At 42.9% G+C, this 24,455-nt stretch overlaps 2 protein-coding genes across 4 annotated transcripts in view; one reads left to right on the top strand and one right to left on the bottom strand.

Annotated features, from left to right (window-relative positions):
• The first annotated feature begins 1,111 nt into the window (after positions 1-1,111).
• TRIM68 (tripartite motif containing 68) overlaps positions 1,112-24,455 on the top strand; it is a 30,616-nt gene continuing 7,272 nt past the window's right edge. The window contains exons 1-8 of one of the 3 annotated variants that reach the window (XM_032853267.1): positions 1,112-1,174; positions 3,964-4,437; positions 6,077-6,172; positions 7,019-7,279; positions 7,668-7,690; positions 8,256-8,356; positions 8,554-8,746; positions 17,107-17,352. In XM_032853267.1, the coding sequence (XP_032709158.1) occupies positions 4,012-4,437; positions 6,077-6,172; positions 7,019-7,279; positions 7,668-7,690; positions 8,256-8,356; positions 8,554-8,746; positions 17,107-17,212 (1,206 nt within the window). In that variant the 5' untranslated portion in view covers positions 1,112-1,174; positions 3,964-4,011 and the 3' untranslated portion in view covers positions 17,213-17,352. Of the gene's footprint in view, positions 1,175-3,963; positions 4,438-6,076; positions 6,173-7,018; positions 7,280-7,667; positions 7,691-8,255; positions 8,357-8,553; positions 10,000-17,106; positions 17,353-24,455 lie in introns of those variants that run through there. The other 2 variants (XM_032853268.1, XM_032853266.1) reach the window with 2 other exon arrangements.
• On the bottom strand, positions 14,121-15,200 carry LOC116865125 (olfactory receptor 52I2-like). Its single transcript, XM_032853269.1, has one exon. The coding sequence runs from the start codon at positions 15,093-15,095 to the stop codon at positions 14,121-14,123; it is 975 nt and encodes a 324-aa protein (XP_032709160.1). The 5' UTR covers positions 15,096-15,200.

Genomic DNA, 24,455 nt, shown 5'->3' with positions numbered 1-24,455 from the left:
TATATTCCATGTCCACAGGATATGCCTTTATTTGCTTATTCAGTCAACACCTAAATATCAGGAGAAGGACAAGGTGCTGTAAGTGCAAAGAAAAACCCAAATCACTGCCTTAAGTAGCAGTTTGTGTGTGCACGTGACCGACTCTATGTCTTTGGAGTGAAGGGGGGGCAGTCATTTAAAATTTACAAAATAGTAATAATAACGACAATTTGTAACCAGGGATTCCACTTCAACTCTACCAGATCCCAGTATGGTTTTTTTTGGGTTTTTTTTGTTTGTTTGTTTGTTTGTTTTTTTAGTTTTTATTTCACTTCCAGTTAGTTAGCATACAATGTTATTGCTTCAGGTGTAGGACTGTGATTCAACCGTTCCATACATCACTGGATGCTCATCAGAAAAGTGCACTCCTTAACCCCCATGTCTGTTTTTAACTTTAAAGTGGACTGTGGCAATAAGAAGAAGCTGCCTGCTTAAGTATCAAAGGACAAGAGTTTGCCAGGAAAACGTAGGAGGGCTTTGGGGTGGTGGGGGTGGGGGGGTGTTTTGTTTTGTTTTTCACTAAGAACCCAGTATCTGCAGTTGGAGCCAGGAGAGGTCGCTCATCTTACAAGAAACTGCACAGGAGTGCTCAGCCCCGCACTAAATTGGGTCACAGAACCAGACGCGACTGACCTCATAGGATGCTGAGTTTAACACAGAAAACTGGGAAAGGAGTAGCATTAGGTCTCCGGTGCTATTACCTGGAAGGAACAAGGCTCGCTCTGTCGTCAGAGCAGAAGCGTGAGACTGAGTGTGTCCCGTGGGTCGAGAGTCAGCGGGGCCTCTGTTAAGGCAGGGCTCCAGCGGCCTCGTTCGGGAGCCGACACCCCTCCCCCTGACGTGGGAATGACTCCTGAGCCCCTTCACAGTTTAAATGACTCGGAGTGGAAGGAGCCAGAAAAAACGACGCAGCAGAGAAAAAAAAACACCAGCACGCCCAGAGCCTATCTCCGATTGGCTAGAGTTGTCTGGATCCCTGTCTGTGATTGGCTGTTCCTACAAAGACGCCGGCGGCGTGCGATCCGGCAAATGGGCACTGCCCGCCGCTCATTGGCTCCGGGCCTGTGGGCGGGGCCTGGGAGCCCTGCGGGAGCAGAGGAGCCGGGCGTTTTGGGGCCTTCATCTTCCACGGGCGGTAAGTGCTGCGGTGGCTTGAGCGGGCGCTTGTGCCGCCGGGAGCGCTTGGCGGTGGCAACCGGGAGTCTCCACGTTCGGTTTCCGCCGCGGGGCGCTAGACCCGGCTGAGGAGGGAGGTGGGTGGACAGCTGTGCCTGTTCTGAAGTCGGAAGTCCTGCAGGCTCACTTTCTTCTGTCCGCACCCGTGGGCTGTCCGGCTGTCCGCGGGCCCTGCTCCGCCTACTCGTGGCCGGGAGGTTACCATCCCCCTCTGCTCCAGAACTCCCGGGGGGTCACGGCCGCCCTCGCCTGTCTCTTCACTCTGGCCTCTCCTCCCCAGGCTTTTCTACGCTCTGGCCCCCGCCCTGAAATGCGTTTCCCGCACTGGCTCCCCACCCTGGTAAAGGCAAGGTCGAAGCAATTAAACGTTTAATAATTAAAATTTTGTCAAAGCAATTCATGTATAATAAAAAAATAAATCAATAAAGCCGGTGTTATATGGAAGAGCGAAAGTAGCTACGTGACCCTAAGTCCTTCTTGCGGAGGCCACCACTTTGAACTTTTTCACGTTTAAATTTTTATGACTCAGAAATCTAAAATATGCTTTTGCCTCATTTCTTGATGTATCGTTTTGATACTTCTTTACCTCACCTTCCTACTGCCACCATCTTCTCAATTTTCGATTTCTGTTGGTGTTCTCCTGTTGATCTTTGTGGCTTTGTTGCTCTTTGTACCCTTAGGTGGTAGCTCTTAGTGCTCCACTGGATATTGATACTTCCACTCCCAACCTACTATCAGACCTCAACGTTTACACTTAATTCTTTCATATTCAAAAAATGTTTGAGGCATTCTCCTTTATGTTGGGGATATAGTAGGGAACAAAGTAAGAGAATATCCCTATCCTTGTTAAGCTTCCGGTGTGGGAAGTAAGGTGATAAACGTGTGTGTTTCAGATGATGTTAAGAGTAGGATCATGGAGAAGTCATTTCAAGCTGTGAAAACAGCAGGGACCCAAGTGAGGTAGAATAAAGGGACATGGGGTCTGTAAGAAAGTGGAAGTTTCTCTCTTTGCTTAACTGGGCACAATTGCTGTTTCAGGGTTAGAGAGCTTCCCTATTGGACTGATGGTGGGGAACCAGGAGAGGACCTCCATAGGTTAGGGATTTCACAAAACTAGGTTTGAGGATACTGGGTCCTGCATTTTGGCAGTGATAGTGGGAGGTGGACAGTCAGGAGGCACAGAGGCCAATGAAAAGGTGTGGCCTGCTGCTAGCCTGTAACAGAGAGTCCTGCAAAATCTACATACTACTCCAGGTTCTTCAGGAAACCTACTGGACTATCCTAAATCACAGTGATTTCACTCTCTCTCTTTTTAAAAAAGATCTTATTATGAGAGAGAGAATGCACATAAGCAGGGAGGAGGGGGAGAAGGAGAAGCAGACTTCCTGCTAAACAGGGTGCCTGATGCAGGGCTTGATCCCTGAGGACCCTGAGGTGACATGAGCCAAAGGCTTAACCAGTTGAACCACCCAGGCACCCAGTTTCTCTCTCTTGAATTTTTATTCTACCTCGAAGCTAGAGAGGTTAAGTAATTTGCCCAAGATAGAATGGTGGACCCCAGGACCAAGCATCTGTAAAATGAAAACAATAGAATGTTTTGATTTAGGGTTGTGAAATAAACTGAGTTAATCTGTGTAAAGGGCTCAGAATATTGCCTGGCACACAGTGTAAGTGCTTGAGGAGTGTTTGCTATTATTTTTACTGTATAATATGCTCTCAATTACCTAACAAATTATAACAAGATTTTAGGTCTAGGAGCTATTTCCTGTCTGGCTAGTTTATTTATTCATCAATAGCAGCATGGCAGGCACCGTTTAAGTGTGGAGGATACAGCCATGACTAAGCTACAGGGTTCTTCCCTTTATAGATTCTAGCCAGTAGCACAAACTTGGATAGTAAACAAAGAAATACTGTCTACTGAGCCAAGAGCCTGCCATTGATCATTCAAGTTCCATACTCATATCTGGTCCGGACAGAAATCTCAGGTTTCTTGCTGAGGTAGTGACTTCCATCAATATGGGTTTGACTATCATCAAATGAGCTGTGTTTTTATCTTCCAATGGGTATTATTTCATCTCTGCTTCTAAACATATCACTGAAGGTGAAGAAGAGTGTCTTGGCAACTTAGTGAATGCTAATGCTAGAGAAATGGGCAGGGGTTTAGAGGCTGTGGAGAAATTTACATACATTTTATATTCTTTATACTCAAGTGTGCAACACAGGAGAACAAACTGAGCATATAGGCAGTCGTCTTCCAGCGTATTACCTTTTCTGCACTTGAAATATATATACATATAAACATACTAGAGAGGAAGGCTAGGGGTATTTCTGGCCTTATTTTGAATACTAAAACACCACATTTTGTGGGACCTTTCCCAAGCTCAAGAGAAACAATACTGATTTGGAGAGTGTGATTGAAGTAGGGTGGAAATGGTCTGGTGAGCAAACTCAGAGGAGATTCAGAGATGTCCAAATGAATGAAAACAGAAAACTCCCAATATCCATTCACTTAGGCATCCCCAGATGTCTCTACACTGGTATGGGTAATGTGACCCAGTCAGAACTTCAGTTGGGAAGGCCACCAGTTACGTTAACCAAGGTCAATAAAGGACCCAAAGGAGGAAGTTGTTGGGTTGTTGGGTTGGTTTTTTTTTTTCTCAGTCACTAATTCTCCCTTTTGCTGATCCCTATGCTTTTTAACAGAAGAACATTTTTATCTTACTTCTTTTTTCTTTTTCTTCTTCTCAGCTTTGACTACTTCTACCTGGCTGTCTGAGGACAGAGTGAGAAGGAGCCATGGATCCTGCAGCACTGGTGGAAGCCATGGTGGAAGAAGTTGCCTGTCCTATCTGCATGACCTTCCTGAGGGAGCCTGTGAGCATCGACTGTGGCCACAGCTTCTGCCATGGCTGTCTCTCTGGACTGTGGGAGGTCCCAGGAGAATCCCAGAACTGGGGTTACACCTGTCCCCTCTGCCGGGCTCCAGTCCAGCCAAGGAACCTGCGACCCAATTGGCAGCTGGCCAATGTTGTAGAAAAAGTTCGTCTGCTGGGGCTGCATCCAGGAATGGGACTGAAGGGTGATGTCTGTGAGCTCCATAAGGAGCAGCTAAAGATGTTCTGCAAAGAGGATGGACTGATCGTTTGTGAGGCCTGCAGCCAGTCTCCTGAGCATGAGGCCCACAGTGTCGTACCCATGGAGGATGTCACCTGGGAATATAAGGTGGGAGATGGGAGGCCAGCCTTCTCAGTCTCTCCCTGCCCCATTCTTGGTTATCTCCAGATCTAGAACTTGACCAGGAGCCCCAGAGACTAAATGAAAGCTGATTCCTTTGGCTCCTCCCACCCACAGATCCTGGGGCCCTGATGCAATTGAGCCACACCTTTCCTTACATGGGAACCTCCCATGTCTACACCCCTTCCCTGATCCCAGCATGGCTAATGCCTAATCCAAGCATGCTTTCAATACCGAGAATTTGAAGGAGGCCAATTTGGGTTAGCTCCGCCAAGTTCCTTGGAGGAGTTTGGGCATGAGATAGTCAAGGCTGCAACCCGCAGAACCCACAGACTCCTCACACTGCCACCAATAGTCATTTGGCAGTCACTTCAATTCCCTCTTTTATAAACAAAACTGAGGCTTAGAAATTTGAGGGCATGATCATTGATTTTAGAGCTGGAAGGGACTGTGGCTAAATTATTTAGGATTGAATGGGAGTAATCTAACTTTATAAGATGTCTCTGACTTTCAGTTAAATTAAGTAAAGGAAGATCAAGGGCCAGGACTCAGGTCTTGCTCTTCAGCCAGTGTTCTTTCTCCTCTCCCCACCCTTTCTTTTTTTGGGGGGCAGGGGTCATTTCTGTCACACCTGCTACTCCGTTTCTATTGTTACCTTCATCAGCTTCCAGCTGTCCATGCTGACATGTCTTTATCAGATTCATTATCCCAGTGACTGTGATCCATTGATCTAATACTGGTCTTAATTCTCTTTCTTGAAGTTAAGGTTAGAAGGTAAGAGCGTATGACAAATTCCCTGAATTAGGTGTTTTCCTATGCATGAATAATTTCTAAAAAATTACAAGTATTTACTCACTCATTTTACTTTGAGTTTTAAAACAGGGAGGCAATGAAATATAGGCGTAGCAGTTAGAGAAATGGGTTAAATCCCAGCCCAACCATTAATTAGCTGAATGACTTTGGGTAGTTCACTCACTAAGCCTCAGTTTTCTTATCTATAAAATAGGGATAATACTTAAAGGGTCATGAGTACTAAATGTAGGTTTAGTGCTGAAGCCACATATGGCACCTAGTAAATCTTTAATAAAATGGTTAATATTTTTATCAGAACACATTATGGTTTCCAACAATATACTACTGTTGCAGTATTTTAGGATAGTGCTTCTTACCTATAATTTGCATGCAATCCACCTGAAAATCTTGCTAGAATTCAGGTTCTAATTCAGTAGTCCTGGGGTGAGGCTGGGGTTCTGCATTTCTGGCAAACTCTGTGGTAATGTGGTTGCTGCTAACCCTCTTGGACCACACTTTGAATAACAAGGTTTTAAGATGCCTTGAGATAACAAGGCAGATATGGATAAAAATAAGCATGGATAGGAATGTCTAAGGTTGGAGATGGACCTTTTCTTCTACTTCACAGAAACTTAGAAAACTGTAGGAGTTGACATGATTGTGGGTTGGAAAACTGCCCTGGATGTCATCTGGACAGGAATCACTCCCTCTGTGATATTCATTCTGGCCCATTGCCCAAGGGATGCTTGTTTTCCAATCACCTGCCAATACTAGGAAGCCTCATCATCAACCTGGGCTGCCTGATGTGTCCTCACAAGGTTTTTCCTTCTTTCAGTGGAAACTCCACGAGGCTCTGGAGCATCTGAGGAAAGAGCAAGATGAGGCCTGGAAGCTGGAAGTTGGTGAGAGGAAACGAACTGCCACCTGGAAGGCAGGTTGCCACCTGGGGCAGGAAGGCTGGATGGTCACTGTGTTGTCCGGGAGCTGGCCTGTGGTCGCTTCTTCCTTGTTTCTGTGAGGCAGAATGTGGTGTTGAAGTCAGAGAGCCTGGAGTTCTCCAACCAGCATGCTCTACCTTAGGCCATGTACCCTCCCAATTCCAGTTTCTTGGTAGTGATAAAGGGATAACCTCTGGGTTTATGTCTGCATATGTGAGAAAGGAAAACCATGTGACTCAGGTATGTGTTGTTAGTTCACAGCTTAAGAATTATATAATGCTTAGTAAAGCCTGGTTTCTGTTTCTCTTTGCCCAGGTAGAGCATTTTTACTAAAAGTTATTAAAATATTAGAAAATCATCCCTGTAATAAATTTGAGGACGAGAACATTTGATCCACAGAGGGTAACACTCAGCCTGCCTAAGAAAGCATAGTGAACTGATAGGGTATCAGTAAGGAGTGAAGTTCACAGTGTAGTTAAGTTACACTGCCTTAGAGGCCTAAGTGCAATCCCTCTGGTCATTATTCTGAAAATGGAATATATTATTCTGAGACCAGAAAATAGCCTAGAGCATATAGTACCAAAATAATATTCTAGGCCCTACTAGGCCCAGTAAGAGTAGTGATAGGGACCCAGAAGCATGTGCTGGAGCTCTGGGAACAGAGAGGTAGGCAAAACAGTCTCCTTTCTTGTGGCTTCTGCAGTGCCTGATGCATGGTACCCACACATTCCAGAGTGTGTGTGTGTGTGTGTGTGTGTGTGTGTGCAAGTGCCAGTACCCTCAGTCCTGGGGGTCCTATCAGAATCAGTGCTGATTTCTGGTCCTGCCTGGCCCTCCAGATACAGGTGGAAACCCGAAAGCAGAGTATCATGTGGGAGTTTGAGAAATACCGGCGATTACTAAAAAAAACACAGCCTCCAGGTCGGCGGCTGGAGGTGGAAGCAGCCGCAGCTCTGGCCAGTCTAGAGCAGGAAGAGGCAGAGACTGTGCAAAAACTGGAGCAGAATCATAATGAGCTTGTCCAGCAGAGCCAGGTGCTGTGGAGGATGATTGCAGAACTGGAAGAGAGGTCTCAGAGGCCTGTCCGCTGGATGCTGCAGGTGAGTGGCGGGTTTTTCTGGGCACTCTAAAAGAGAGCTGAAGATGGTGTGGGACTCTAGGAGAAGATTAGCTAGTCTTCAGTGGGATCTGTCAGCACTGTGCCCACCAGGCGTGGATCCCATATACCACCCCCTCCACTATGCTGCTGCTCTACCCCTGGCATGGCCTCTTGTCGCCTGGTAGGTGGGATAGCACTTAGGCAGCTCTGCCATAATACCCGCCCCTACCCTCTGGCCTGGGAACCAAGGTGGAGCCTGAAGTTAAGAAGTCCAGCCTTGCTCTCTACCTCCCTTTCTTCAGAGAAACCCCCTCCCAGAGCTCATTGCTGTCTGGTCCATCTGAGGAATAACACATACTCATATGCTGCTTTTTTTTTCCTCCTTCTAGGGTATTCAGGAAGTCTTAAACAGGTATGTTCCATCCTTGGAGCCCCTAAGCAGCCCTATAAGGGGATAATGGGCCCGGGCCAGAGGCAGAAGCGGGAAAGGAACATAGACCCAGCACCCACAGAAGAGTGGTGCATAAGCATCACCTTTCATTATATTTGCTAAAGAAGCTTTGTTCCTCATTCTTTTTCCTTTGTACTCAGTCAAATTCATTTCAAGTGTTAAGAATTTCAGACAAAGTTATAAATTAAGCAGTCTCAGGTGATTGCCCAAAAAAGGAACAAAGACCGCAGATGTCTCCAGTTGTGCTCCAGCCTGAGTATCCGCCTTCCTCTTTTGTGGCACACTGCTTCCTCTCCCAGTGCCAAATGCACATCTGCCCCTCCCCCCAGCACGGGGATGCCAGGGTTCTCTCTGTGCCACAAACCGTTCAGGCTCAGTCAAATAATCACATCTCTGCTTTGCCTGGTGTTGCTGGGGAGGGGCACCCCACTGACTATCTCTGGCCAAGCCTGTCTTTCCTATAGTAAGGAAGGCCCATATAGCAAAGCAGGACTTCTGGCCCCAAAGTTTACCTCTTCTCTGCCAGGAGCAAGTCTTGGAGTCTGCAGAGGCCAGAACCAGTCTCCCTGGAGCTAAAGACAGATTGTCGTGTGCTGGGGCTAAGAGAGATTTTGAAGACATATGCAGGTAACGAATGCTAGGAGAGGTTATGGTGGGCAGTGGGAGGGACCCCTCCTAGAGAATGAAAATGGTTGAGTGCCTTCTGGATGCCCCCGCTCTCCCCCATCCTGCTCGTCTCTAAGAAACCTGTGGCTGTGTTTATCAGACCATGCCCACACCCTCTGCTGCATGTCAGTGTCTCCAACCAGGATCTTTATTCCCAGCTGATGTGCGCCTGGATCCAGATACCGCTTATTCTCGCCTCATTGTGTCTGAGGACAGAAAATGCGTGCACTATGGAGACACCAAGCAGAAACTGCCTGACAATCCTGAGAGATTTTACCGCTACAATATCGTCCTGGGAAGCCAGTGCATCTCCTCAGGCCGGCACTACTGGGAGGTGGAAGTGGGAGACAGGTCGGAATGGGGCTTGGGAGTGTGTAAGGAAAATGTAGACCGGAAGGAGGTGGTCTATTTATCCCCCCACTATGGATTCTGGGTGATCAGGCTGCGGAAGGGAAATGAGTACCGAGCAGGCACCGATGAATACCCACTCCTGTCCTTGCCTGTCCCTCCCCGCCGGGTGGGGGTCTTCCTGGATTATGAGGCCCATGATATCTCTTTCTACAATGTGACTGACAATGGCTCCCATATTTTCACTTTCCCCCACTATCCCTTCCCCGGGCGTCTCCTGCCCTACTTTAGTCCTTGCTACAGCATTGGAGCGAACAACACGGCTCCTCTGGCCATCTGCTCCCTGGACGGGGAGGACTAAGAGGGCCACCATCCTAGCCAGAGGCCTTGGAGTGTCACCTGGCCCACACAGGTTTTGGAGGGTCCACCACCAACAAGGATCCCCTTGAACTATGCTGAGTCTAAGATCCAGGGAGCCCTCCACCTGACCCAGTAGTCTGTTGCTACTGGGCCAAGGTCTCTCACTAACCTACTCCTATGAAAAAGCTGAGGTGCAGTCAAATGAGCATGGCACCCCAGTGAGGGAAGCATAACAGGGCTAAGAGCAAGGATCTGAGCAGTTGTAAGGTAACCGTGTTGCTGTGAGAGTCAGGACTCTGTCCTTTCTGTAGCTCATGCTCCTCTTCCCCAGTCCCTGTGGGTGCCATAGTTAAGTCAGCAAGAATGATGAAGTAGATCCAACCTAGAGGAAACCCTTTGCATAGGGATTGCTAAAAAGCCAAAAGATACTTGTTCATGTCCAGAGCTGGTTGCTGTGCTGATACTAGTTGAGGATGCTTTGCCTGAGGTTTGCTGCTACTGAGCAACCCATATTTGACCCCAACTCTCTGACCCCCTAACTAGAGAAGTGCCTTGCAGCATTGCACAGGCCACCCCAATATGCATAACCCCTCTCTGAGCATAAGCCGGGAAAGTCACTCTATCTCAGACCTAAGGAGATCTGTGTCCTGGTCCTGCCTTTTCTCCCAAGTGTCAGGATCAGAAAACCTGTGAGCCTTGTTCTTGTGTTCATTTTATGGATGAAAAAAACTGAAGTGGCCTTAAATGCAGTAAATTACTTCTCACAAAACGGTTGAAAAAAGATTATAAAGCTTATAAAGTATTTCCCACATTCAAATGAAACAAGATGGACAGACTTGCTTCTCGGGTCACCTGTCTGCGTATCATTCATTATAGTTGGGTCTGAAACATCCCAGTGTTGGGTTTTAGGTGTCCTCAATGGAAAAGTGGGTATAGAAATTGCAGACCCTCCTACCTCACAGGATTGTTTTGAAGATCTCAGATCCAACCTGTATTTTTCCTTTCTCAGGCATGGAGAAAGGCAGGCCATGGATTTTGCCTGCAGTAGCCTTCCCACCTTGCCTGCTTAGAGCCAGCATCCGTACAGCAGTGCCTTTGTTTCATAGAGCCTCTCCTGATAATCTCAGCCCATTAGACAGAAAGGTCCCTTGTCAATGGCAGACTCTGGGCCACCGTGATATGTTGTGCATCTATTGTATATGTTATTGTTTGGATTAGAATGGGGACTGTGACATCAGGGTAGAGAATGGAAATAATAAAAAGAAAAATTTAAAACAGATGCAGTGGAAAGAAGGCTCACCCACAAGCTAGTTGGGCTCTTTTTATCACCAAGGGACTCTTCATGGCTCTGGTAACTATGTAATAGTCTGCCTTTCTCTTCTCTAAATCTATGACAAGAAGGAAAGGGCATGAAAAGCCAACTTAGGAGCCATACGTTATAATGAAAGGGAAGTAAAACTATGTATCTGGGCTGTTGACCTTAGAGTGATGGTTATATGTGCCAAAAATAATACATTACAGGGCTTAAGTGTATGATGTGGGAATGCTTGTGCCTGGAGATAAATTGCAAAGCAAGCATGTGGAAACCATTGGCCTTGCCTGTTGCAAGGGGCTCTGATGTGTACATCAACATTGTCGCCGTGGTGCTATGGAACACAACTTCTGATGTAGTGGAAGCTTGAAAGTAGTGACTGTTGAATCAGGATTGGGCAGCAAAATAATTACCAGGTCAGGTATAGGCAGAAGCAAAGTAATTCCTGTAATAAAGAAGCGTAAATATTGTCTTTCTACTTTAATTGTGTTGGTTGTTCACATATGGAAGAGGTAAAACAGGCTAAAATGGAGAAATAAACTCATTCTGCCCATTATGCTTCCAAGTCCCTCCTCAAGCATTAGCAGAAGGGGAGAAGTTTCCATTCTCTGCTTGGAGAGGAATGAACTGGTAAGTCACAGACCTGGTCTTGGCAAAGGATTGAGCTGACCTATATTAAAGGGACCATATGTCTTTGTATAGGGGGACTCCCTGAGGAATTGTTTATAAACTTGAGAAATCAATTTTTAGGAAGTTCTTCCAGTTATGTCCATGGACGCTTAGCTGAAGAAGCTAGGAAACAAACCAGTGTTGTTCTTTTACTATGGTTTTATTAGGACTAATCCTGAAAGTCTCTTAGAAAAAGGATTTTTAGCTGATAAAATCATTTAAAAGTAGAGTGACTTGAGTAGTGGAATGACTTCATTGTTAACATGCTGTTTTGGGAAGGGTTTTTTGGTTTGTTTTTTTTTTACTTTTATAAGCTGATTTGGGGGCTATGATTACCTGTGAGAAGTACAAGGTTAAACACATTGTTTATTTCATATTGTCTGATTTTTAAGACCAGGCAAGAATCTTGACTCTTAAGTATATGAAAACCCTTTTCTCTAGGATAACTGCTTCTTCTTCTTTTCTAAGAACACCGTGAAGACAAGAACTTATTTGTCTGGTTCACAATTTTAGCCCAGTCTAGCACTCTGTGTGTGTGTGTGTGTGTGTGTGTAAATATTTAAATGAGGGAACTTTCATTCATATGCCTAGAATCAAAACAAAAGTAAGCTTTCGTGTCATAGGGGTGTGAACAACTCTATGGTATTTAATTATAATTCTGTCGAAAAAAAACATGATTCAATAGATAATCACAAAAGTGGCCCAGAAAAGGAGGAAGCAGGGGATCATGCAGAGAAGAGTGTCTGTGCCGCTCCCTTGAATGTCTAGGATATCTCCTCCATCTAGGTGAGATCATTCACTACAAGGCAGGGATAAGCTTTGCCTATCCTTATTCTGCTAGCAGAGAAACAAGGGGTGCAATGCCTGAGCCTTAAGGCAAAAGACTGAAAGGGGGAAATAGTCCTGCAGAGAGACAGGGAGAATTCTTGGACTCCCTACAGGAAATCCAGTCTCCCATTTTTCAAGCAGGATGTATTTTAATCTCTCAAGATCCAAACACTGAGACTCTTTGTGGGTCCTAGGCACTAGTTAAATGGCATGTATTGATTAGTGTGAGAGGACAGGGGTCATATCTGATCTATTAAGAGAAGCACGGGATTTTCTGTTTGGGGGTAGCCATGGCAGGAAACTAGTCCACTTTGGAAGTATGTAGTTCAATATCTGAGCACTAACAGTGGGTCCCAGCTAGTTTCAGGGAATACCAGTGTGAATGAAACACAAAGCAGGGCAGACTTCTGAGGGAAATGCTGGGGAGAAATTACTGTTTTGAGTGCAGGCTGAACTATGCCTTTGTTGCTCTACATCACATTCTTTACCATATCTAATATTCTTGTATTTGACGAATATAGTTGTTTGGGTTGCTTATAGGGAAACAACAGTGTGACTTTTCAAAATAGAAATTTTATCAAATGCATTTAACCACCTCATGATGTTGATTTGTTTTTACGTTGAGGAGGAGTTTCATTTTCATACTCTTTGGGAACTCAGTGCATTACTACCAGGTTTTTAGAAGCTGATTCCTACCTCACTGATATTCAGAAATAGAATACATTCTAGGTAGGCAAGTAATTTAGTACTGGCAAAAGGGATGGATGCCAAGTTGTTAAGCAGATTGTTTGGAACAGCTATCACATGAGTGTTGACCTACATGGGAATACACTTTGAATAGTGCCTTGAACTGCTCCTTAAAAGTATGGAATTAGAAATTTATTTGGTATATTTTTAAGTACAGACAATATGTCAGATATTGTGTTATGTGGTTTCTATTAACTATTTCTTTAATCTTTAATGTGTTCTTTGAATTAACATTGTATCCTCCATCAATAGCAAGGAAATAGTAAGACTCAGATATAATAACTTGTTATCAACAGTACTAGGAAGTTATGTTTTATTAAGATTTTCAAATGTACCAGAGTCAAATATATGTATCTTTTACATTTGAAATCTTTTTATTTCAATATACACTGGTTATTCACTTTAAGACTTTCCAAAAGGGAAAAATAAAAACAAAGACCAAATACATGTTTGGAATGTGGAAAAGAATAGGGACCTTTCAGCTTCGTTACTGATCACTATTAACCGTCTCATCCCAGAGCATACTTCCATGGTGGTGTCCAGTTGAAAAAAGACCTATATTATATTTGATCCCTTTCTTTTATGCCTTGCAGTTAAGTTATACAGAACCAGACTGGGAAGCAAAGAGAAAGATGTCCACAATCAAACTCACATTGCCTTAGCTTCTGTTACTTCAAAGCAAAAAGCTGGTGATTAGTATGCTGACTCCAACTAGCTTAACAATAGGGATAAATTGAAAGGATATAGAAGTATCTTACAGAATTTAATAACAGGGATGCACCTAGGTGCCCAAAATGAATTGGAATCAGAGAACAAGAGACTCCCATTTCTTCATCTCATCTTGCTAATCTGCTTATCTTGCTAATCTGCTTATCTTGCTGTGGAACATGTTTCTCTTTGCAAGTTCACGGGTTAGAAAATGACCATAGTCAGTGATCCCAAGTTTATATCTCCTCAGATAAACTGGGACTCAGTTTGGCTAGAGGACTGTGGTCCACGTGTAAGCACATGACCCAAGTAGACCCAGATTGAGTGGATTCATCACTGGGCCAGAAGGCAGGGTTACATATTAACAGTTGCATCCATAATAATCACATGAGTAAATTAATAATCCTGATAAAAATCAGTCAGGTGTAAGGGGCCAAACAGTTGGTTCAACTGATACTCATTTGAAAATAAGGGTCAGAAGCTAAGGAAAGAAAAACCCCAAATCTATATTCTCTGCCCAGACTTACACACAGATACTAGTTGATTGAAATCGTTAAAAATGTCAGAAAATTAATCATTTCATACACTTCTTGCTAGAAGTCGGAAAATTGGACAAGAATACACTTTATAACTTCATCTTAGAACTCTTTATGGTGCTAGGCACACCAAACCAGCTCTACAGATTTCTAAGACGTCTTTGAATGCTTGATCTTGAGTCCTCTTGATTGCTCGAGATCTGAACAGAATGTGTGTTTATGAACCCAGTTTGGAGTGGTCAAAGAGGCAGTGCATCAGCAAGCTCCATGTTCGCTTCCATACTTGTCTGGTCCTCAGGCCATAAATGATGGGGTTTAAGGTGGGTGGGATGACCAGGTACAAATCAGCTAACAGCACTTGAGTGTGGAGGGGCACTGTATCCCTCCCTAGCCAGGCCACATAGATGGATGCCATCCCAGGTAGGTAGTACAGAGCCATAACCCCCACATGAGAGCCACATGTGCTTAATGCTTTCAGCTGAGCATTCTTTGAGGAGAGACCACATACTGCCCGGAGAATCAGGTGATAGGAGGCAGCAATGAAGGCCACATCGGAACCCACAATAATGGATGAACCAATCACACTGTAGAGACTACTGGGCATAGGGTCAGCACATGACAACTTGGCTACAGCTATGTGCTCACAGTAGGAATGGAGAACCACATTGGAGCCACAGAAAGGCAGATGACTTAACATCCAACTCAGTGGAGTCATAAATATGACAGCTCTGACAGTGATGGCCACACTCATTACCAGCATCAATTGAGGTGTGAGAATTCTCTTGTAGTGTAGGGGCTTACAGATGGCTATATAGCGGTCAAAAGCCATGGCCAGCAATAGCCCTGTCTCCACAGATGTGGCTGCATGGACAATATACATCTGAGTGAAACAAGCACTAAAGCTGATGGAACCGTCTCCTGAGAAGAAGATGCTCACCATCTTGGGTACCACAGAGGAGGCCATAACAATGTCCACAGCAGCCAGAATATACAGAAAGCAATACATGGGCTCTTGTAGAGTGAAATCCATCCAGATTACAGTCATTATGAGTACGTTTCCTAACAGAGAGATGATATACATGGCACTTAATGAAATAGCCAGCCAAAGATGTGAAGACTGCAAACCTGGGATGCCCACAAGGAAGAAGGTGTCAGGGTTTTCCCTTGTGTGGTTATATGGTATCCCCAGCATCACAGATGAAATTGCTTTCCTGTTAACACATAAAACAATGTAAGAAATGGATTTAGTCCTATAAGACTTGTTCCCCACTGTATAGTGCTAGGGACACCTGGTGGCATTTTCAACTCAGTGGACTACAAGATCAGAAAACTGAAATCTGACAATTTACCCTGTTCCTCCTTCCATCTTTCTTAGTATTTTTCACCTTCCTAATTTCTGTTTATTTTTCAAGTATTGGCTCATGGCTTATCTCTTTAAGGAGTCTTCTCTACTTCATTCCCCATCCCATGCTGAGGCTAAATTAGGTATCTTTTTCTGAGCTTTCATGGAATCTCCCATGTTGACCTTTGAAGGAGGTATACTGAAGATCCTAATACTCTACCTATGACTTTATTGCATTCAGTTAACTATGTGTGTCTTATTCATGGCCTTATACCAAGTGTGTGAACCATAGCTGTGATACACAAGTCTATTAAAAAAAAAGATCATAGCAAACAGTGTCCATAGAATGAATGAGAAAACAGGAGTTTGTCTTCTAACTTTTTATGTTAAGTTTCTGATCCTTAATTATTGAATGAAACAATGAACTTCTTAAGATTGAACACATCACATTTGTGTCTTCGGTACAGTGCCTTGACAATAGATGAATAAAGCATCCTTGAAGAAATAAATTGATGGATTCAGGAAGAGAACAATATTAGTGGTTTCTGTGGGAGATAATAAACTGTCCAGAAATATTTATGATCCCCACTTTCCCTTTTAATTTTTCATCATGAGTATATCCCTAAATAATTGGTTATGTCAGATTGATGGAAAGGACTGCCCCAGGATCCCAGACTACAATAGACATGTTCTCTGTTAATCAAGCACTAGACACTCTTCCTGTTTCCCAATCCTAACCATAGAACATATATTTGCTCCTTCTATTTAGCCAGTAGCACTAATTGACTTCACACACAGATACCAACAGGCTTGATGGGAGTCCTCAGAAGTTTTCTAAAGATCCAAATTTCTAGGATGATTGCAAACTGGTCTTTATTGAAACCGACAAACCAGCACCACCACCACGAACAACAAAAAAAATCCCTAACACAGAAATGCCTTATAATGGAACAGGTTGAATAAAGTACTGAGCTCTGCTTCATGGCCATATTAAAAGAACTTTGCTGTGTATAACCACTGGATGAGACATTGTCAGTGATAGACAATGAGAAGACAGTGGAAAGCTTTTTAAAGTAGGTTGGTAGTAAAGAATGGGGAAAAAAATAATTCATCATATCCTTAAGACTGTCATGTGTTTTCTGGATGCCACAAACTCAGAGTTGACCCATCATTGCTTAAAGAGCTGAAGAGAAACCTGAGGGACGAGAATGCCTCCCCCACCATCCCACTCACCTCTGATCCAGGATTTTCCTCCTCTGGCACTGCCCTATATCCACCTTTCTTCTGAGGGCTGTCCCAGCTTTCCTTGCTCATCCCTCCTTTATCCAGCCCTGGCAACTTCTCTCTGGGCATACCTTTTATTCCCTTGAGGGTTTTTTGTCCTCCTATGTTTTACATCTTAATTAGAACAGTTGGAGGTTTATATATAATTTATTAGTCTTTTCAAATGACGGGACAGGTTAGTTGTCTTTTCATTATTTCATTTTTTATTGCTACTGAAAATTTTCTTGCTAGGATCAGTGGTGGTCCCCATCAACGATGTGTGGCTGATCTAGTAGTTTCTTTTCATTATTTATTTTACTTGCCCTATCCAAAACATTTAACGTTACTGTCTGTTCCCAAGTTTGTTAACTTTTTGTTTGAAGTATAACATACATACTGTAAAGCGCACAGATTCAGGTGTACAGCTTGATAGATTTTTATAAAGTTAGCACATGAACACACCCACATAGCTACTACCTAGAGCAACATGCAGATAAAATTGCTTCCTGATTGTTGAGGTGTACTGTTCAGAAAGCTTTGGTCAAGCTCTTCTAAGACTTTTCCAGCCCAGAATCTGCCTCTTCCTTCAATCCTGTAGACATATACGTGAAAACCTGGAGGGCCAATCACTAAAGAAAAGTTTACACAAGTCAATTTCAGTAACTAAATCAGAAGATACATGGGGATTTTTCATTCCTATTTAAAGTGTTGGAAATACACAGTTCAAATCTAAATTGTCTTAAAGAAATAAGCAATAATGTATAACTTACTTGAATGGAGCCTTTGTGTTTATAATAACCCTGTGCCTCCCCTCTACAACCAAATAAGCGTGCTCCCAATCAGTCCTACTGCTCAGTTTCTTTTCTCAAAACTCCCCCTTGGACTCTGAAAACCGGCTCTCCCTTATCGAAAGTTTGGACTCACTCCTTCCTTTCTCAGCTTTGAAGCAAAGCAAAGTGCTCCCCGTTCCTTCTTTCTCCTTCCACCCTCTCACCATTTCCAAGTGGTGATCTTCATATCAGCACTACCCACCACACCTGGCCAGCCCTTTACAGTATGATGGAGGACTTATATCTTCCTTTCTAGGTTGATCCTGGCCTTTAAACTCCCATCAGCCCCACACCAAGTCCCCAGGTCAGTTACCCACATTACTGTTGCATTCTCTATTCAGCTTCCTCTGATGTGTCCACACTTCTTTTCACTCAAAAGAAGAGGGATTTATTCAGTACCCTTCAGGAGGAGCAGGAAGAGCCACATAAAATCAAAGATGAACAACAGAGTCACAATGAGGAGTGTTATCACTTTCAAAGATCTCCCACTGGAGTCCTCTTTTCCCCTTAAGAGTCTATCATCCTGCTTTCCACCTGGACACCCCTGCTTCTCTTAGCCTCCGCCAACAGCCAAATACTGCAACTCCTCCAGAGACTGGTTTTTTGGTTTTTGGTTTTTGGTTTTTTTCCCTCTTTGTTCTGGCCTCTGGGGCTTTCCAGATTGCAGAAGGAAGCAGATGATTAGCGGATGAAGAGTCTTTGTTTTTTCAAGTGCTCAGAAGATACCTAAGAGAATATAGAGTGAATCCTGAAAAGAAAACAAAAGGCCCACAATGAGTTAGATTTATTAAAGCCTGCTTTGTGCCAAATGCCCTGCTAATGACTTACAAAGCTGATCTCTTGTTGCATTTTCACAACCCTCTAAACAATCATCACATCAACATTTTATAGATGACACTGAAGTGCATAGAAGGTCATGAAGCTTCTAAGTCAGAGAATCAGGATTCAAATTCTAGTAGTCATAATTCATTTTACTTTGTTGTAGAATTCTTCATGCTGGTACTATACTTAATCTCTCAAAGTTCGTTTCACTGTTCCTCAGTTCTGCCTGGGCTTTTAGGTTGGGCTAAATATATCTCACATCATTGTGTTATAAAGTCTTATTTGACAGAGAACGGAAAGAGTATAAGGTAGACCAAGGAAGATAAGCTTTTCAAACTGGGGGAAGGGCATGGACCTCAGCACAAAAAGACAAAATATTCTCCAAGCAGAGAATAAACCAGAGAAGATAGAATGCAGGATACTTGAAAGAGAATGACAGTAGATGAGGCTAGAGGGTTGAATGGACCACATTTTAAAGGCTGTGACTTCTGCCTAGGCATCATGATGGGGCAGGACTGAGAAGAAAGAAGACAAAAAGAGAAGCCCAACCAGCACAAATTAAAATTTCTCTCTCTTTTTTTAGTGGCAAAGGATATAGAGATATTGGAAATACAAAAACATCAAGAGACAATGCTGCATGCTCCCAGTTCCCCAATTCCTCATCAGAGACAGAGTTCTCAGTGATGTGAATGGTGAAGGCATTCTGTTGCCTTTGACAGGAGGAAGGGTGCTTCATGTCTTTCTCAGCCTGACAGCATATTCCTAATGATGACACAGGATGGTTTAAGTTCAATTTACTAGGTTTAGCATCTATTAGAAGGTCCAGTCTTCACACCTGCAAGAGAACTAGTCCCCAAAACTGCTGTGCTAAAAGTTTAAAACTTGTGGGTCCCTATTGTCTACAGGATAATTCAGAGAACAAGCCAGAATGTAAACCTAAACAACAATGTGGAAATCAGGTAGGAAAAGGAGGCAGGCAGTGAAATGCAGGAGACAAAAGGACTGCTAACCCAAGTAGCCCCAACGTGAGATGAGGCAGCTAAGCTGCAACAGTGCCCATTGGGACAGATGGACTGCTTTCCCCTGGGGTTCACCCTGGCCCCTGCAGAGACATAAGTGGCAGTGGTGGATTCTCACAAACAAGGGGTGGCTTTTAAGTCACCACACCCAGTCCCACGCAGAAGAGTTCCAAGAGGAAGAGGAGGCACTCCCAAAAGGGCAAAGACCCAAGGGAATAATGATAAAGGAAAGGTATCCTATGTAGAAGCAAAACTTTTCAGCATCTTTTTTTCTCCTTTCAGAATGTCATAGCCTGCATAATATGGAAGGATACCCAGCTTTTTATGCCACTAATTATTGGACAAAGCTATCACACATAGCCTGAAAAGGAATAAAGCAGAAAAATTGGTGTGGTACAAGAATTCTGCATTGCTGATAATAGAATTTTATATCAATACTTGTAAGAAAGTTAGTCTTTAGTTTCCCTTTTTTTGTGCAGCTTTTATCAGGTACAGCCATCAATGTAATACTTTGTAAGGAAAAATATGAATGCTTTTCTTTCTCTACAATTTCTCTCTCTCTTTTTCTGTTAGTCTCCTATAAAATTGTCTGAATCTAGTGGGGTTTTGTGTTTTGTTTTTGTTTTGTGGAAATGAGAGCATAGACTGTACTCTGGTCCTTTCAACCCTAACCACCAAGTCCAGCAATCCTTGGTAGCTGAAGCTGTATGTCCTTGAGTAATAGACCTTCCAGGATAGCTAAAACTCCATGCTCTTACATAGCATATGTTTCAGGAATGTGGAGGCAGCATGCTTACTAAAAGGAGCAGGCTTACAAAAAGGAGACACTAGACTACAAAGACTGGTGAAGACCTGACCAAATGAATCTGCCCCAAGATGGACCCCACTGCTGAACTTTCACCTACGTTTTCCCATCATTATAACACTAAACATCATGCCCAGGGGTGGAGATTTAACATATTAATTAGACATGCAGCACATGAGGAAGCATGACATTTAAGTGCATAGGTCCTAAGAAATACCCACCTCTCCAGACTTAACATCATCCTTTTACCACCCATGTTTCTTGAAAAAACTCTCCCTTACCTCTCCTTAGGCAGTCAATCTGAGGATTCTTTCCTTTGTGCTGCCTCCCTTGTGTGCTAGCATAAACCCAAAAAAGCCTTGCCTGAAACTCCCATTTGGTCTCTTACCAATTTCCATTGTTTAGAGAGCCCAAGGGCCCAGTTCAGTATCAGGAGTAATTCTTAATTTTTTTTTCCGTTTTTTTTTTTTTGTTTGTTTGTTTGTTTTTTAGTGCAGATTTGGGCTTTCTACTGAGATCATTTTTTTAAAAGATTTTATTTATTTATTTGACATAGATCACAAGTAGGCAGAGAGGCAGGCAGAGAGAGAGAGGAGGAGGAAGCAGGCTCCCTGCTGAGCAGAGAGCCCAATGCAGGCGGGGCTCGATCCCAGGACCCTGGGATCATGACCTGAGCCGAAGGCAGAGGCTTAACCCACTGAGCCACCCAGGCACCCTCCTGAGATCAATTTTGATAGAATGTACTGCATTATACTATATCATTTTCATTTAGGTTTTCTAATTTATGTGCATAGAATTGTGCAAAATGTTCTCTAGTAATTTTTATTTTCTTTAATCAGCTTCAGTGGTTATTTCCTCTTATCCTTTTTTTATTTTATATATTTGGGCTATCCCTTTTATCCTTGATTTGATTAGCTATGATGTGGACAGGCTGAGTCCAAGGACCCAGAGGGGGTCCCACAGAACCCACTAGGAGAATCCTTGGCTACATACAGGGTAGAAATCAAACATGAGCCCAGAGGGAGTGAGAGCAGAGTTTACTGAAGATATAGAGAGAGTGTAGACCCAGACAGAGCACCTAAGAGACTCAGAAAGGAAAAAGTCTCATCTTTGCTTGGGGTCTGGGGTTTTTTTTTTTTTTTTAAGATTTTATTTATCTATCTGAGAGAGAGACAGAGATCACAAGGAGGCAGAGAAGCAGGCTGAGAGAGAGAGGGAGAAGCAGGCTCCCTGCTGAGCAGAGAGCCCAATGTAGGGCTCAATCCCAGGACCCTGAGATCATGACTTGAGCCAAAGGCAGAGGCTTAACTCGTTGAGCCACCCAGGTGCCCCTCTTGGGTTTTTTGTTTTGTTTTGTTTTTTTGGTTTTTTTTTTTTTTAGGATGGTGGTCTGCTTTGTGTGTCCTCTCAGGCTTCCAGAAACCAGTTAAAGCAAGGACAATGGTCTAGGTGTCTTTCATAAGTCATTTATTTCCTTGGAGCCAGGGGGTCTGAACATCAAGATGTCTGGTGCCAGTGGTCTGGAATATGCATATGATGGTCATCTTTGGATGTTATCTATTGTGCTGGAAGATTCTGAAGAAATAATTAACTGTTTGTCTCTTACAAGGAGGATATACATTGCTTATATGTATAAAGTAGGGGTGCAGGTCCTAGCAAGAACAGAAGCAGGAAAAGGAGAAAAACACAGACTTTTTAATGGAGTCCTTCAGTGTCCGTATTTCAGCTAGTTTATTCTGCTGTGTTCACTGTATTACATAACTAGGATTTCTATTTATTCTATTTATTATTGTTTCTAAACTATATGTATTTACTTATTCACTAATCTTTATTCTTTTTGGTTTATTTTAGTTTAATTTGTTCTAACCTTGTAAATTTAGTTTTCTTATTTTATTAAAATAGGTATTTGAAGCATCTGGGCACCCCAGTTGATAAAGTGTCTGACTCTTGATTTCAGCTCAGGTCATGATCTCAGGGTTGTGAGATTGAGCCCTGTGTCAGGCTCTGCACTGGGTGTGGAGCCTGCTTAAGATTCTCTCACTCTCCCTCTGCCCCTATCTCTTTCCCTTTGTCTCACTCTCTGTGTCTAAAGAAAATAAAAATTTTTTTAAAAAAGTAAAGTTTTTTCTTTGACTTCTGCTTTTATTTTATTACATATATTCTAACGTGAAGTATCTTCAGTATGTACCATTTTTTTGAAATTCTACATTTGTTTAGTTCTTCCTTTCCACCCAGAGTTGTTTAATAAGGAGTTTTTAAATTTCCTGGTAGAAGAGTCTTTATACTATAAGAAATGATCAGGGTCTATTAAACTCTTGCTACTCAAAGTATGATCCTTAGTCCAGTAGTACAATTACCTAGGAGCTTGTTAAAAATACAAAATTTTGTCTTCCACTTCAGACTCGTTTTTTTTTATTTTATATTTTTTTAAGATTTTATTTATTTATTTGAGCATGAGCGCAGGATGAGGGACAGAGGGAGTAGCAGACTTCTCACTGAGAAGGGAACCCAACATGGGACTTAATCCCGGGATTCCAGGATCATGACCTGAGCTGAAGTAGATGCTTAACCAACTAAGCCACGCAGGCATCCTCACTTCAGACTCATTTAATCCGAGTCTACATTTTAACAAGACCTTCCAGGTGATTTACATGCATATTGACATTTGAGAAGCTCTAGTATGGACCACTCCTTTTAAAAAATCTCATCAGGGCGCCTGGGTGGCTCAGTCAGTTGGGTGTCTGTCTTTGGCTTGGGTCATGATCTCAGGGGCCTGGGATGGAGCTCTGCATCTGGCTGTCTGCTCAGCGGAGTGTCTGCTTCTCCCTCTCACTCTTCCTTTGTGCTCTGTCTCCCTCTCTCAAATATATAAAATCTTTTAAAAAATAAAAATCACATCAGGGGTATGGCTTTAAGTCCCAGAGTGCAGCCAGGAAGGAGAATGTAGAGGCTAATGCTCTAGCTAATAATTTTTAAAAATGGCTACAATCAAAAACCTAAGAAATACCAAGTGTTGGCAAGGTCATAGGAAAAAGGGAACACTCGTGCTCTGTTGGCGGGAGTGCAAACTATATAGCCACTGTGGAAAACAGTATGGAGTTTCCTCAAAATATTAAAAATAGCATTTCCATGTCATCCAGTAATATCACACTACTGGATATTTAACTAACAAAAATGAAATCATTAATTTAAAAAGATATATGAACCCCTATGTTTATTGTACCATTATTTACAATAGCCAAATTATGGAAGCAGCCCAAGTGTCCATCAGTAGATGAATGGATAAGGATGTGGTATATATACAATGGAGTATTACTCTATGGTCTTTTTAAAAATGAAAATCTGACACTTAACTGGCTTAGGACACATTATAAAATAAAGTAGAATGTGAAAGGAAGAGAGGGTTTAGTCAACAGGTCAATGGATTTTAGGCAGTAGTGGGAATCTTCACTGACTGCAGGCATTGAACCTCAGAAGTTATGTTGGAGGAACTAGGAAATTTTGTCTATAGTTCATTGCCAAAGCTTTGTTTGGACATAAAGCCTAGGCATAAGGGCAAGTGTCAGGTGTATAGTTCAGGAGTGTTTGTGTGTGCATACATGTATACTGACAAATAAGTACTGATACACAATCCCATTTCAATCACACAGCCCTTTTTGCTGGAGATACTATTCATTAGGACCCTGTTGTATCTTCCAAGGGAGGAATTTCAGTTTGTGGCATTAGGAGCCAGCCACAATACCACCTAATGAAGATTTCAGTTGTTTCTTCACCAAAACTGTCTCTTTGTATAGAAAATGAAGCAGAATTTTCCAAACGGCAAAATAATCCTCCTTAGAGTTCAATCAGTTTAATCAGTCTCTTGAGGTCAGGGTGCAGTTAGAGACATCAATTACTAAAGATCTTTGGCTCCTGCTATGAGAATCTGTTATTTCCAGCTCTCTATATGGATCCCTCCCTAAGGTTTCCATTGCTAGAAAGTTAACCAATAGTTGACCACAGAGTGGAGGGTCTGTTTCTGGATTCTCTGTTCTGTTCCATTGATTTTTTGGTCAGCTGATCTTCAACAAAGCAGGAAAGAATATCCAATGGAAAAGAAGACAATCTCTTCAATAAATGGTTCTGGGAAAATTGGACAGCCACATGCAGAAGAATGACACTGGAACATTCTTTTTTTTAAATTATTTTTATTAACATATAATGTATTATTTGCCCCAGGGGTACAGGTCTTTGAATCATCAGGCTTACACATTTCACAGCACTCACTGTAGCCCATACCCTCCACAATGTCCATAACCCAGCCACGCTATCCCTACACCACAACCCCCAGCAACCCTGTTTGTTTTGTGAGATTAAGAGTCTCATGGTTTATCTGCCTCCTGATCCCATCTTGTTTCATATTTTTCATTCTGTACCCTCCACAAGCCCCTTCCCTGCCTCTGAAATTCCTCCTATCAGAGAAATCATATGA

This window comes from Lontra canadensis, unplaced genomic scaffold (assembly GCF_010015895.1).
Source record: "Lontra canadensis isolate GAN:19392208 unplaced genomic scaffold, GSC_riverotter_1.0 scaffold7, whole genome shotgun sequence".
Classification (NCBI taxonomy): Eukaryota; Metazoa; Chordata; class Mammalia; order Carnivora; family Mustelidae; genus Lontra; species Lontra canadensis.
The sequence above is the reverse complement of the archived record's forward strand: the minus strand, read 5'-3'. Positions and strand labels throughout refer to the sequence as shown.

What these genes read in the sequence shown, in the direction of transcription:
- LOC116865125 (XM_032853269.1), bottom strand. Translation starts at nt 15,095, where the DNA reads ATGCTGGGGATACCATATAACCACACAAGGGAAAACCCTGACACCTTC.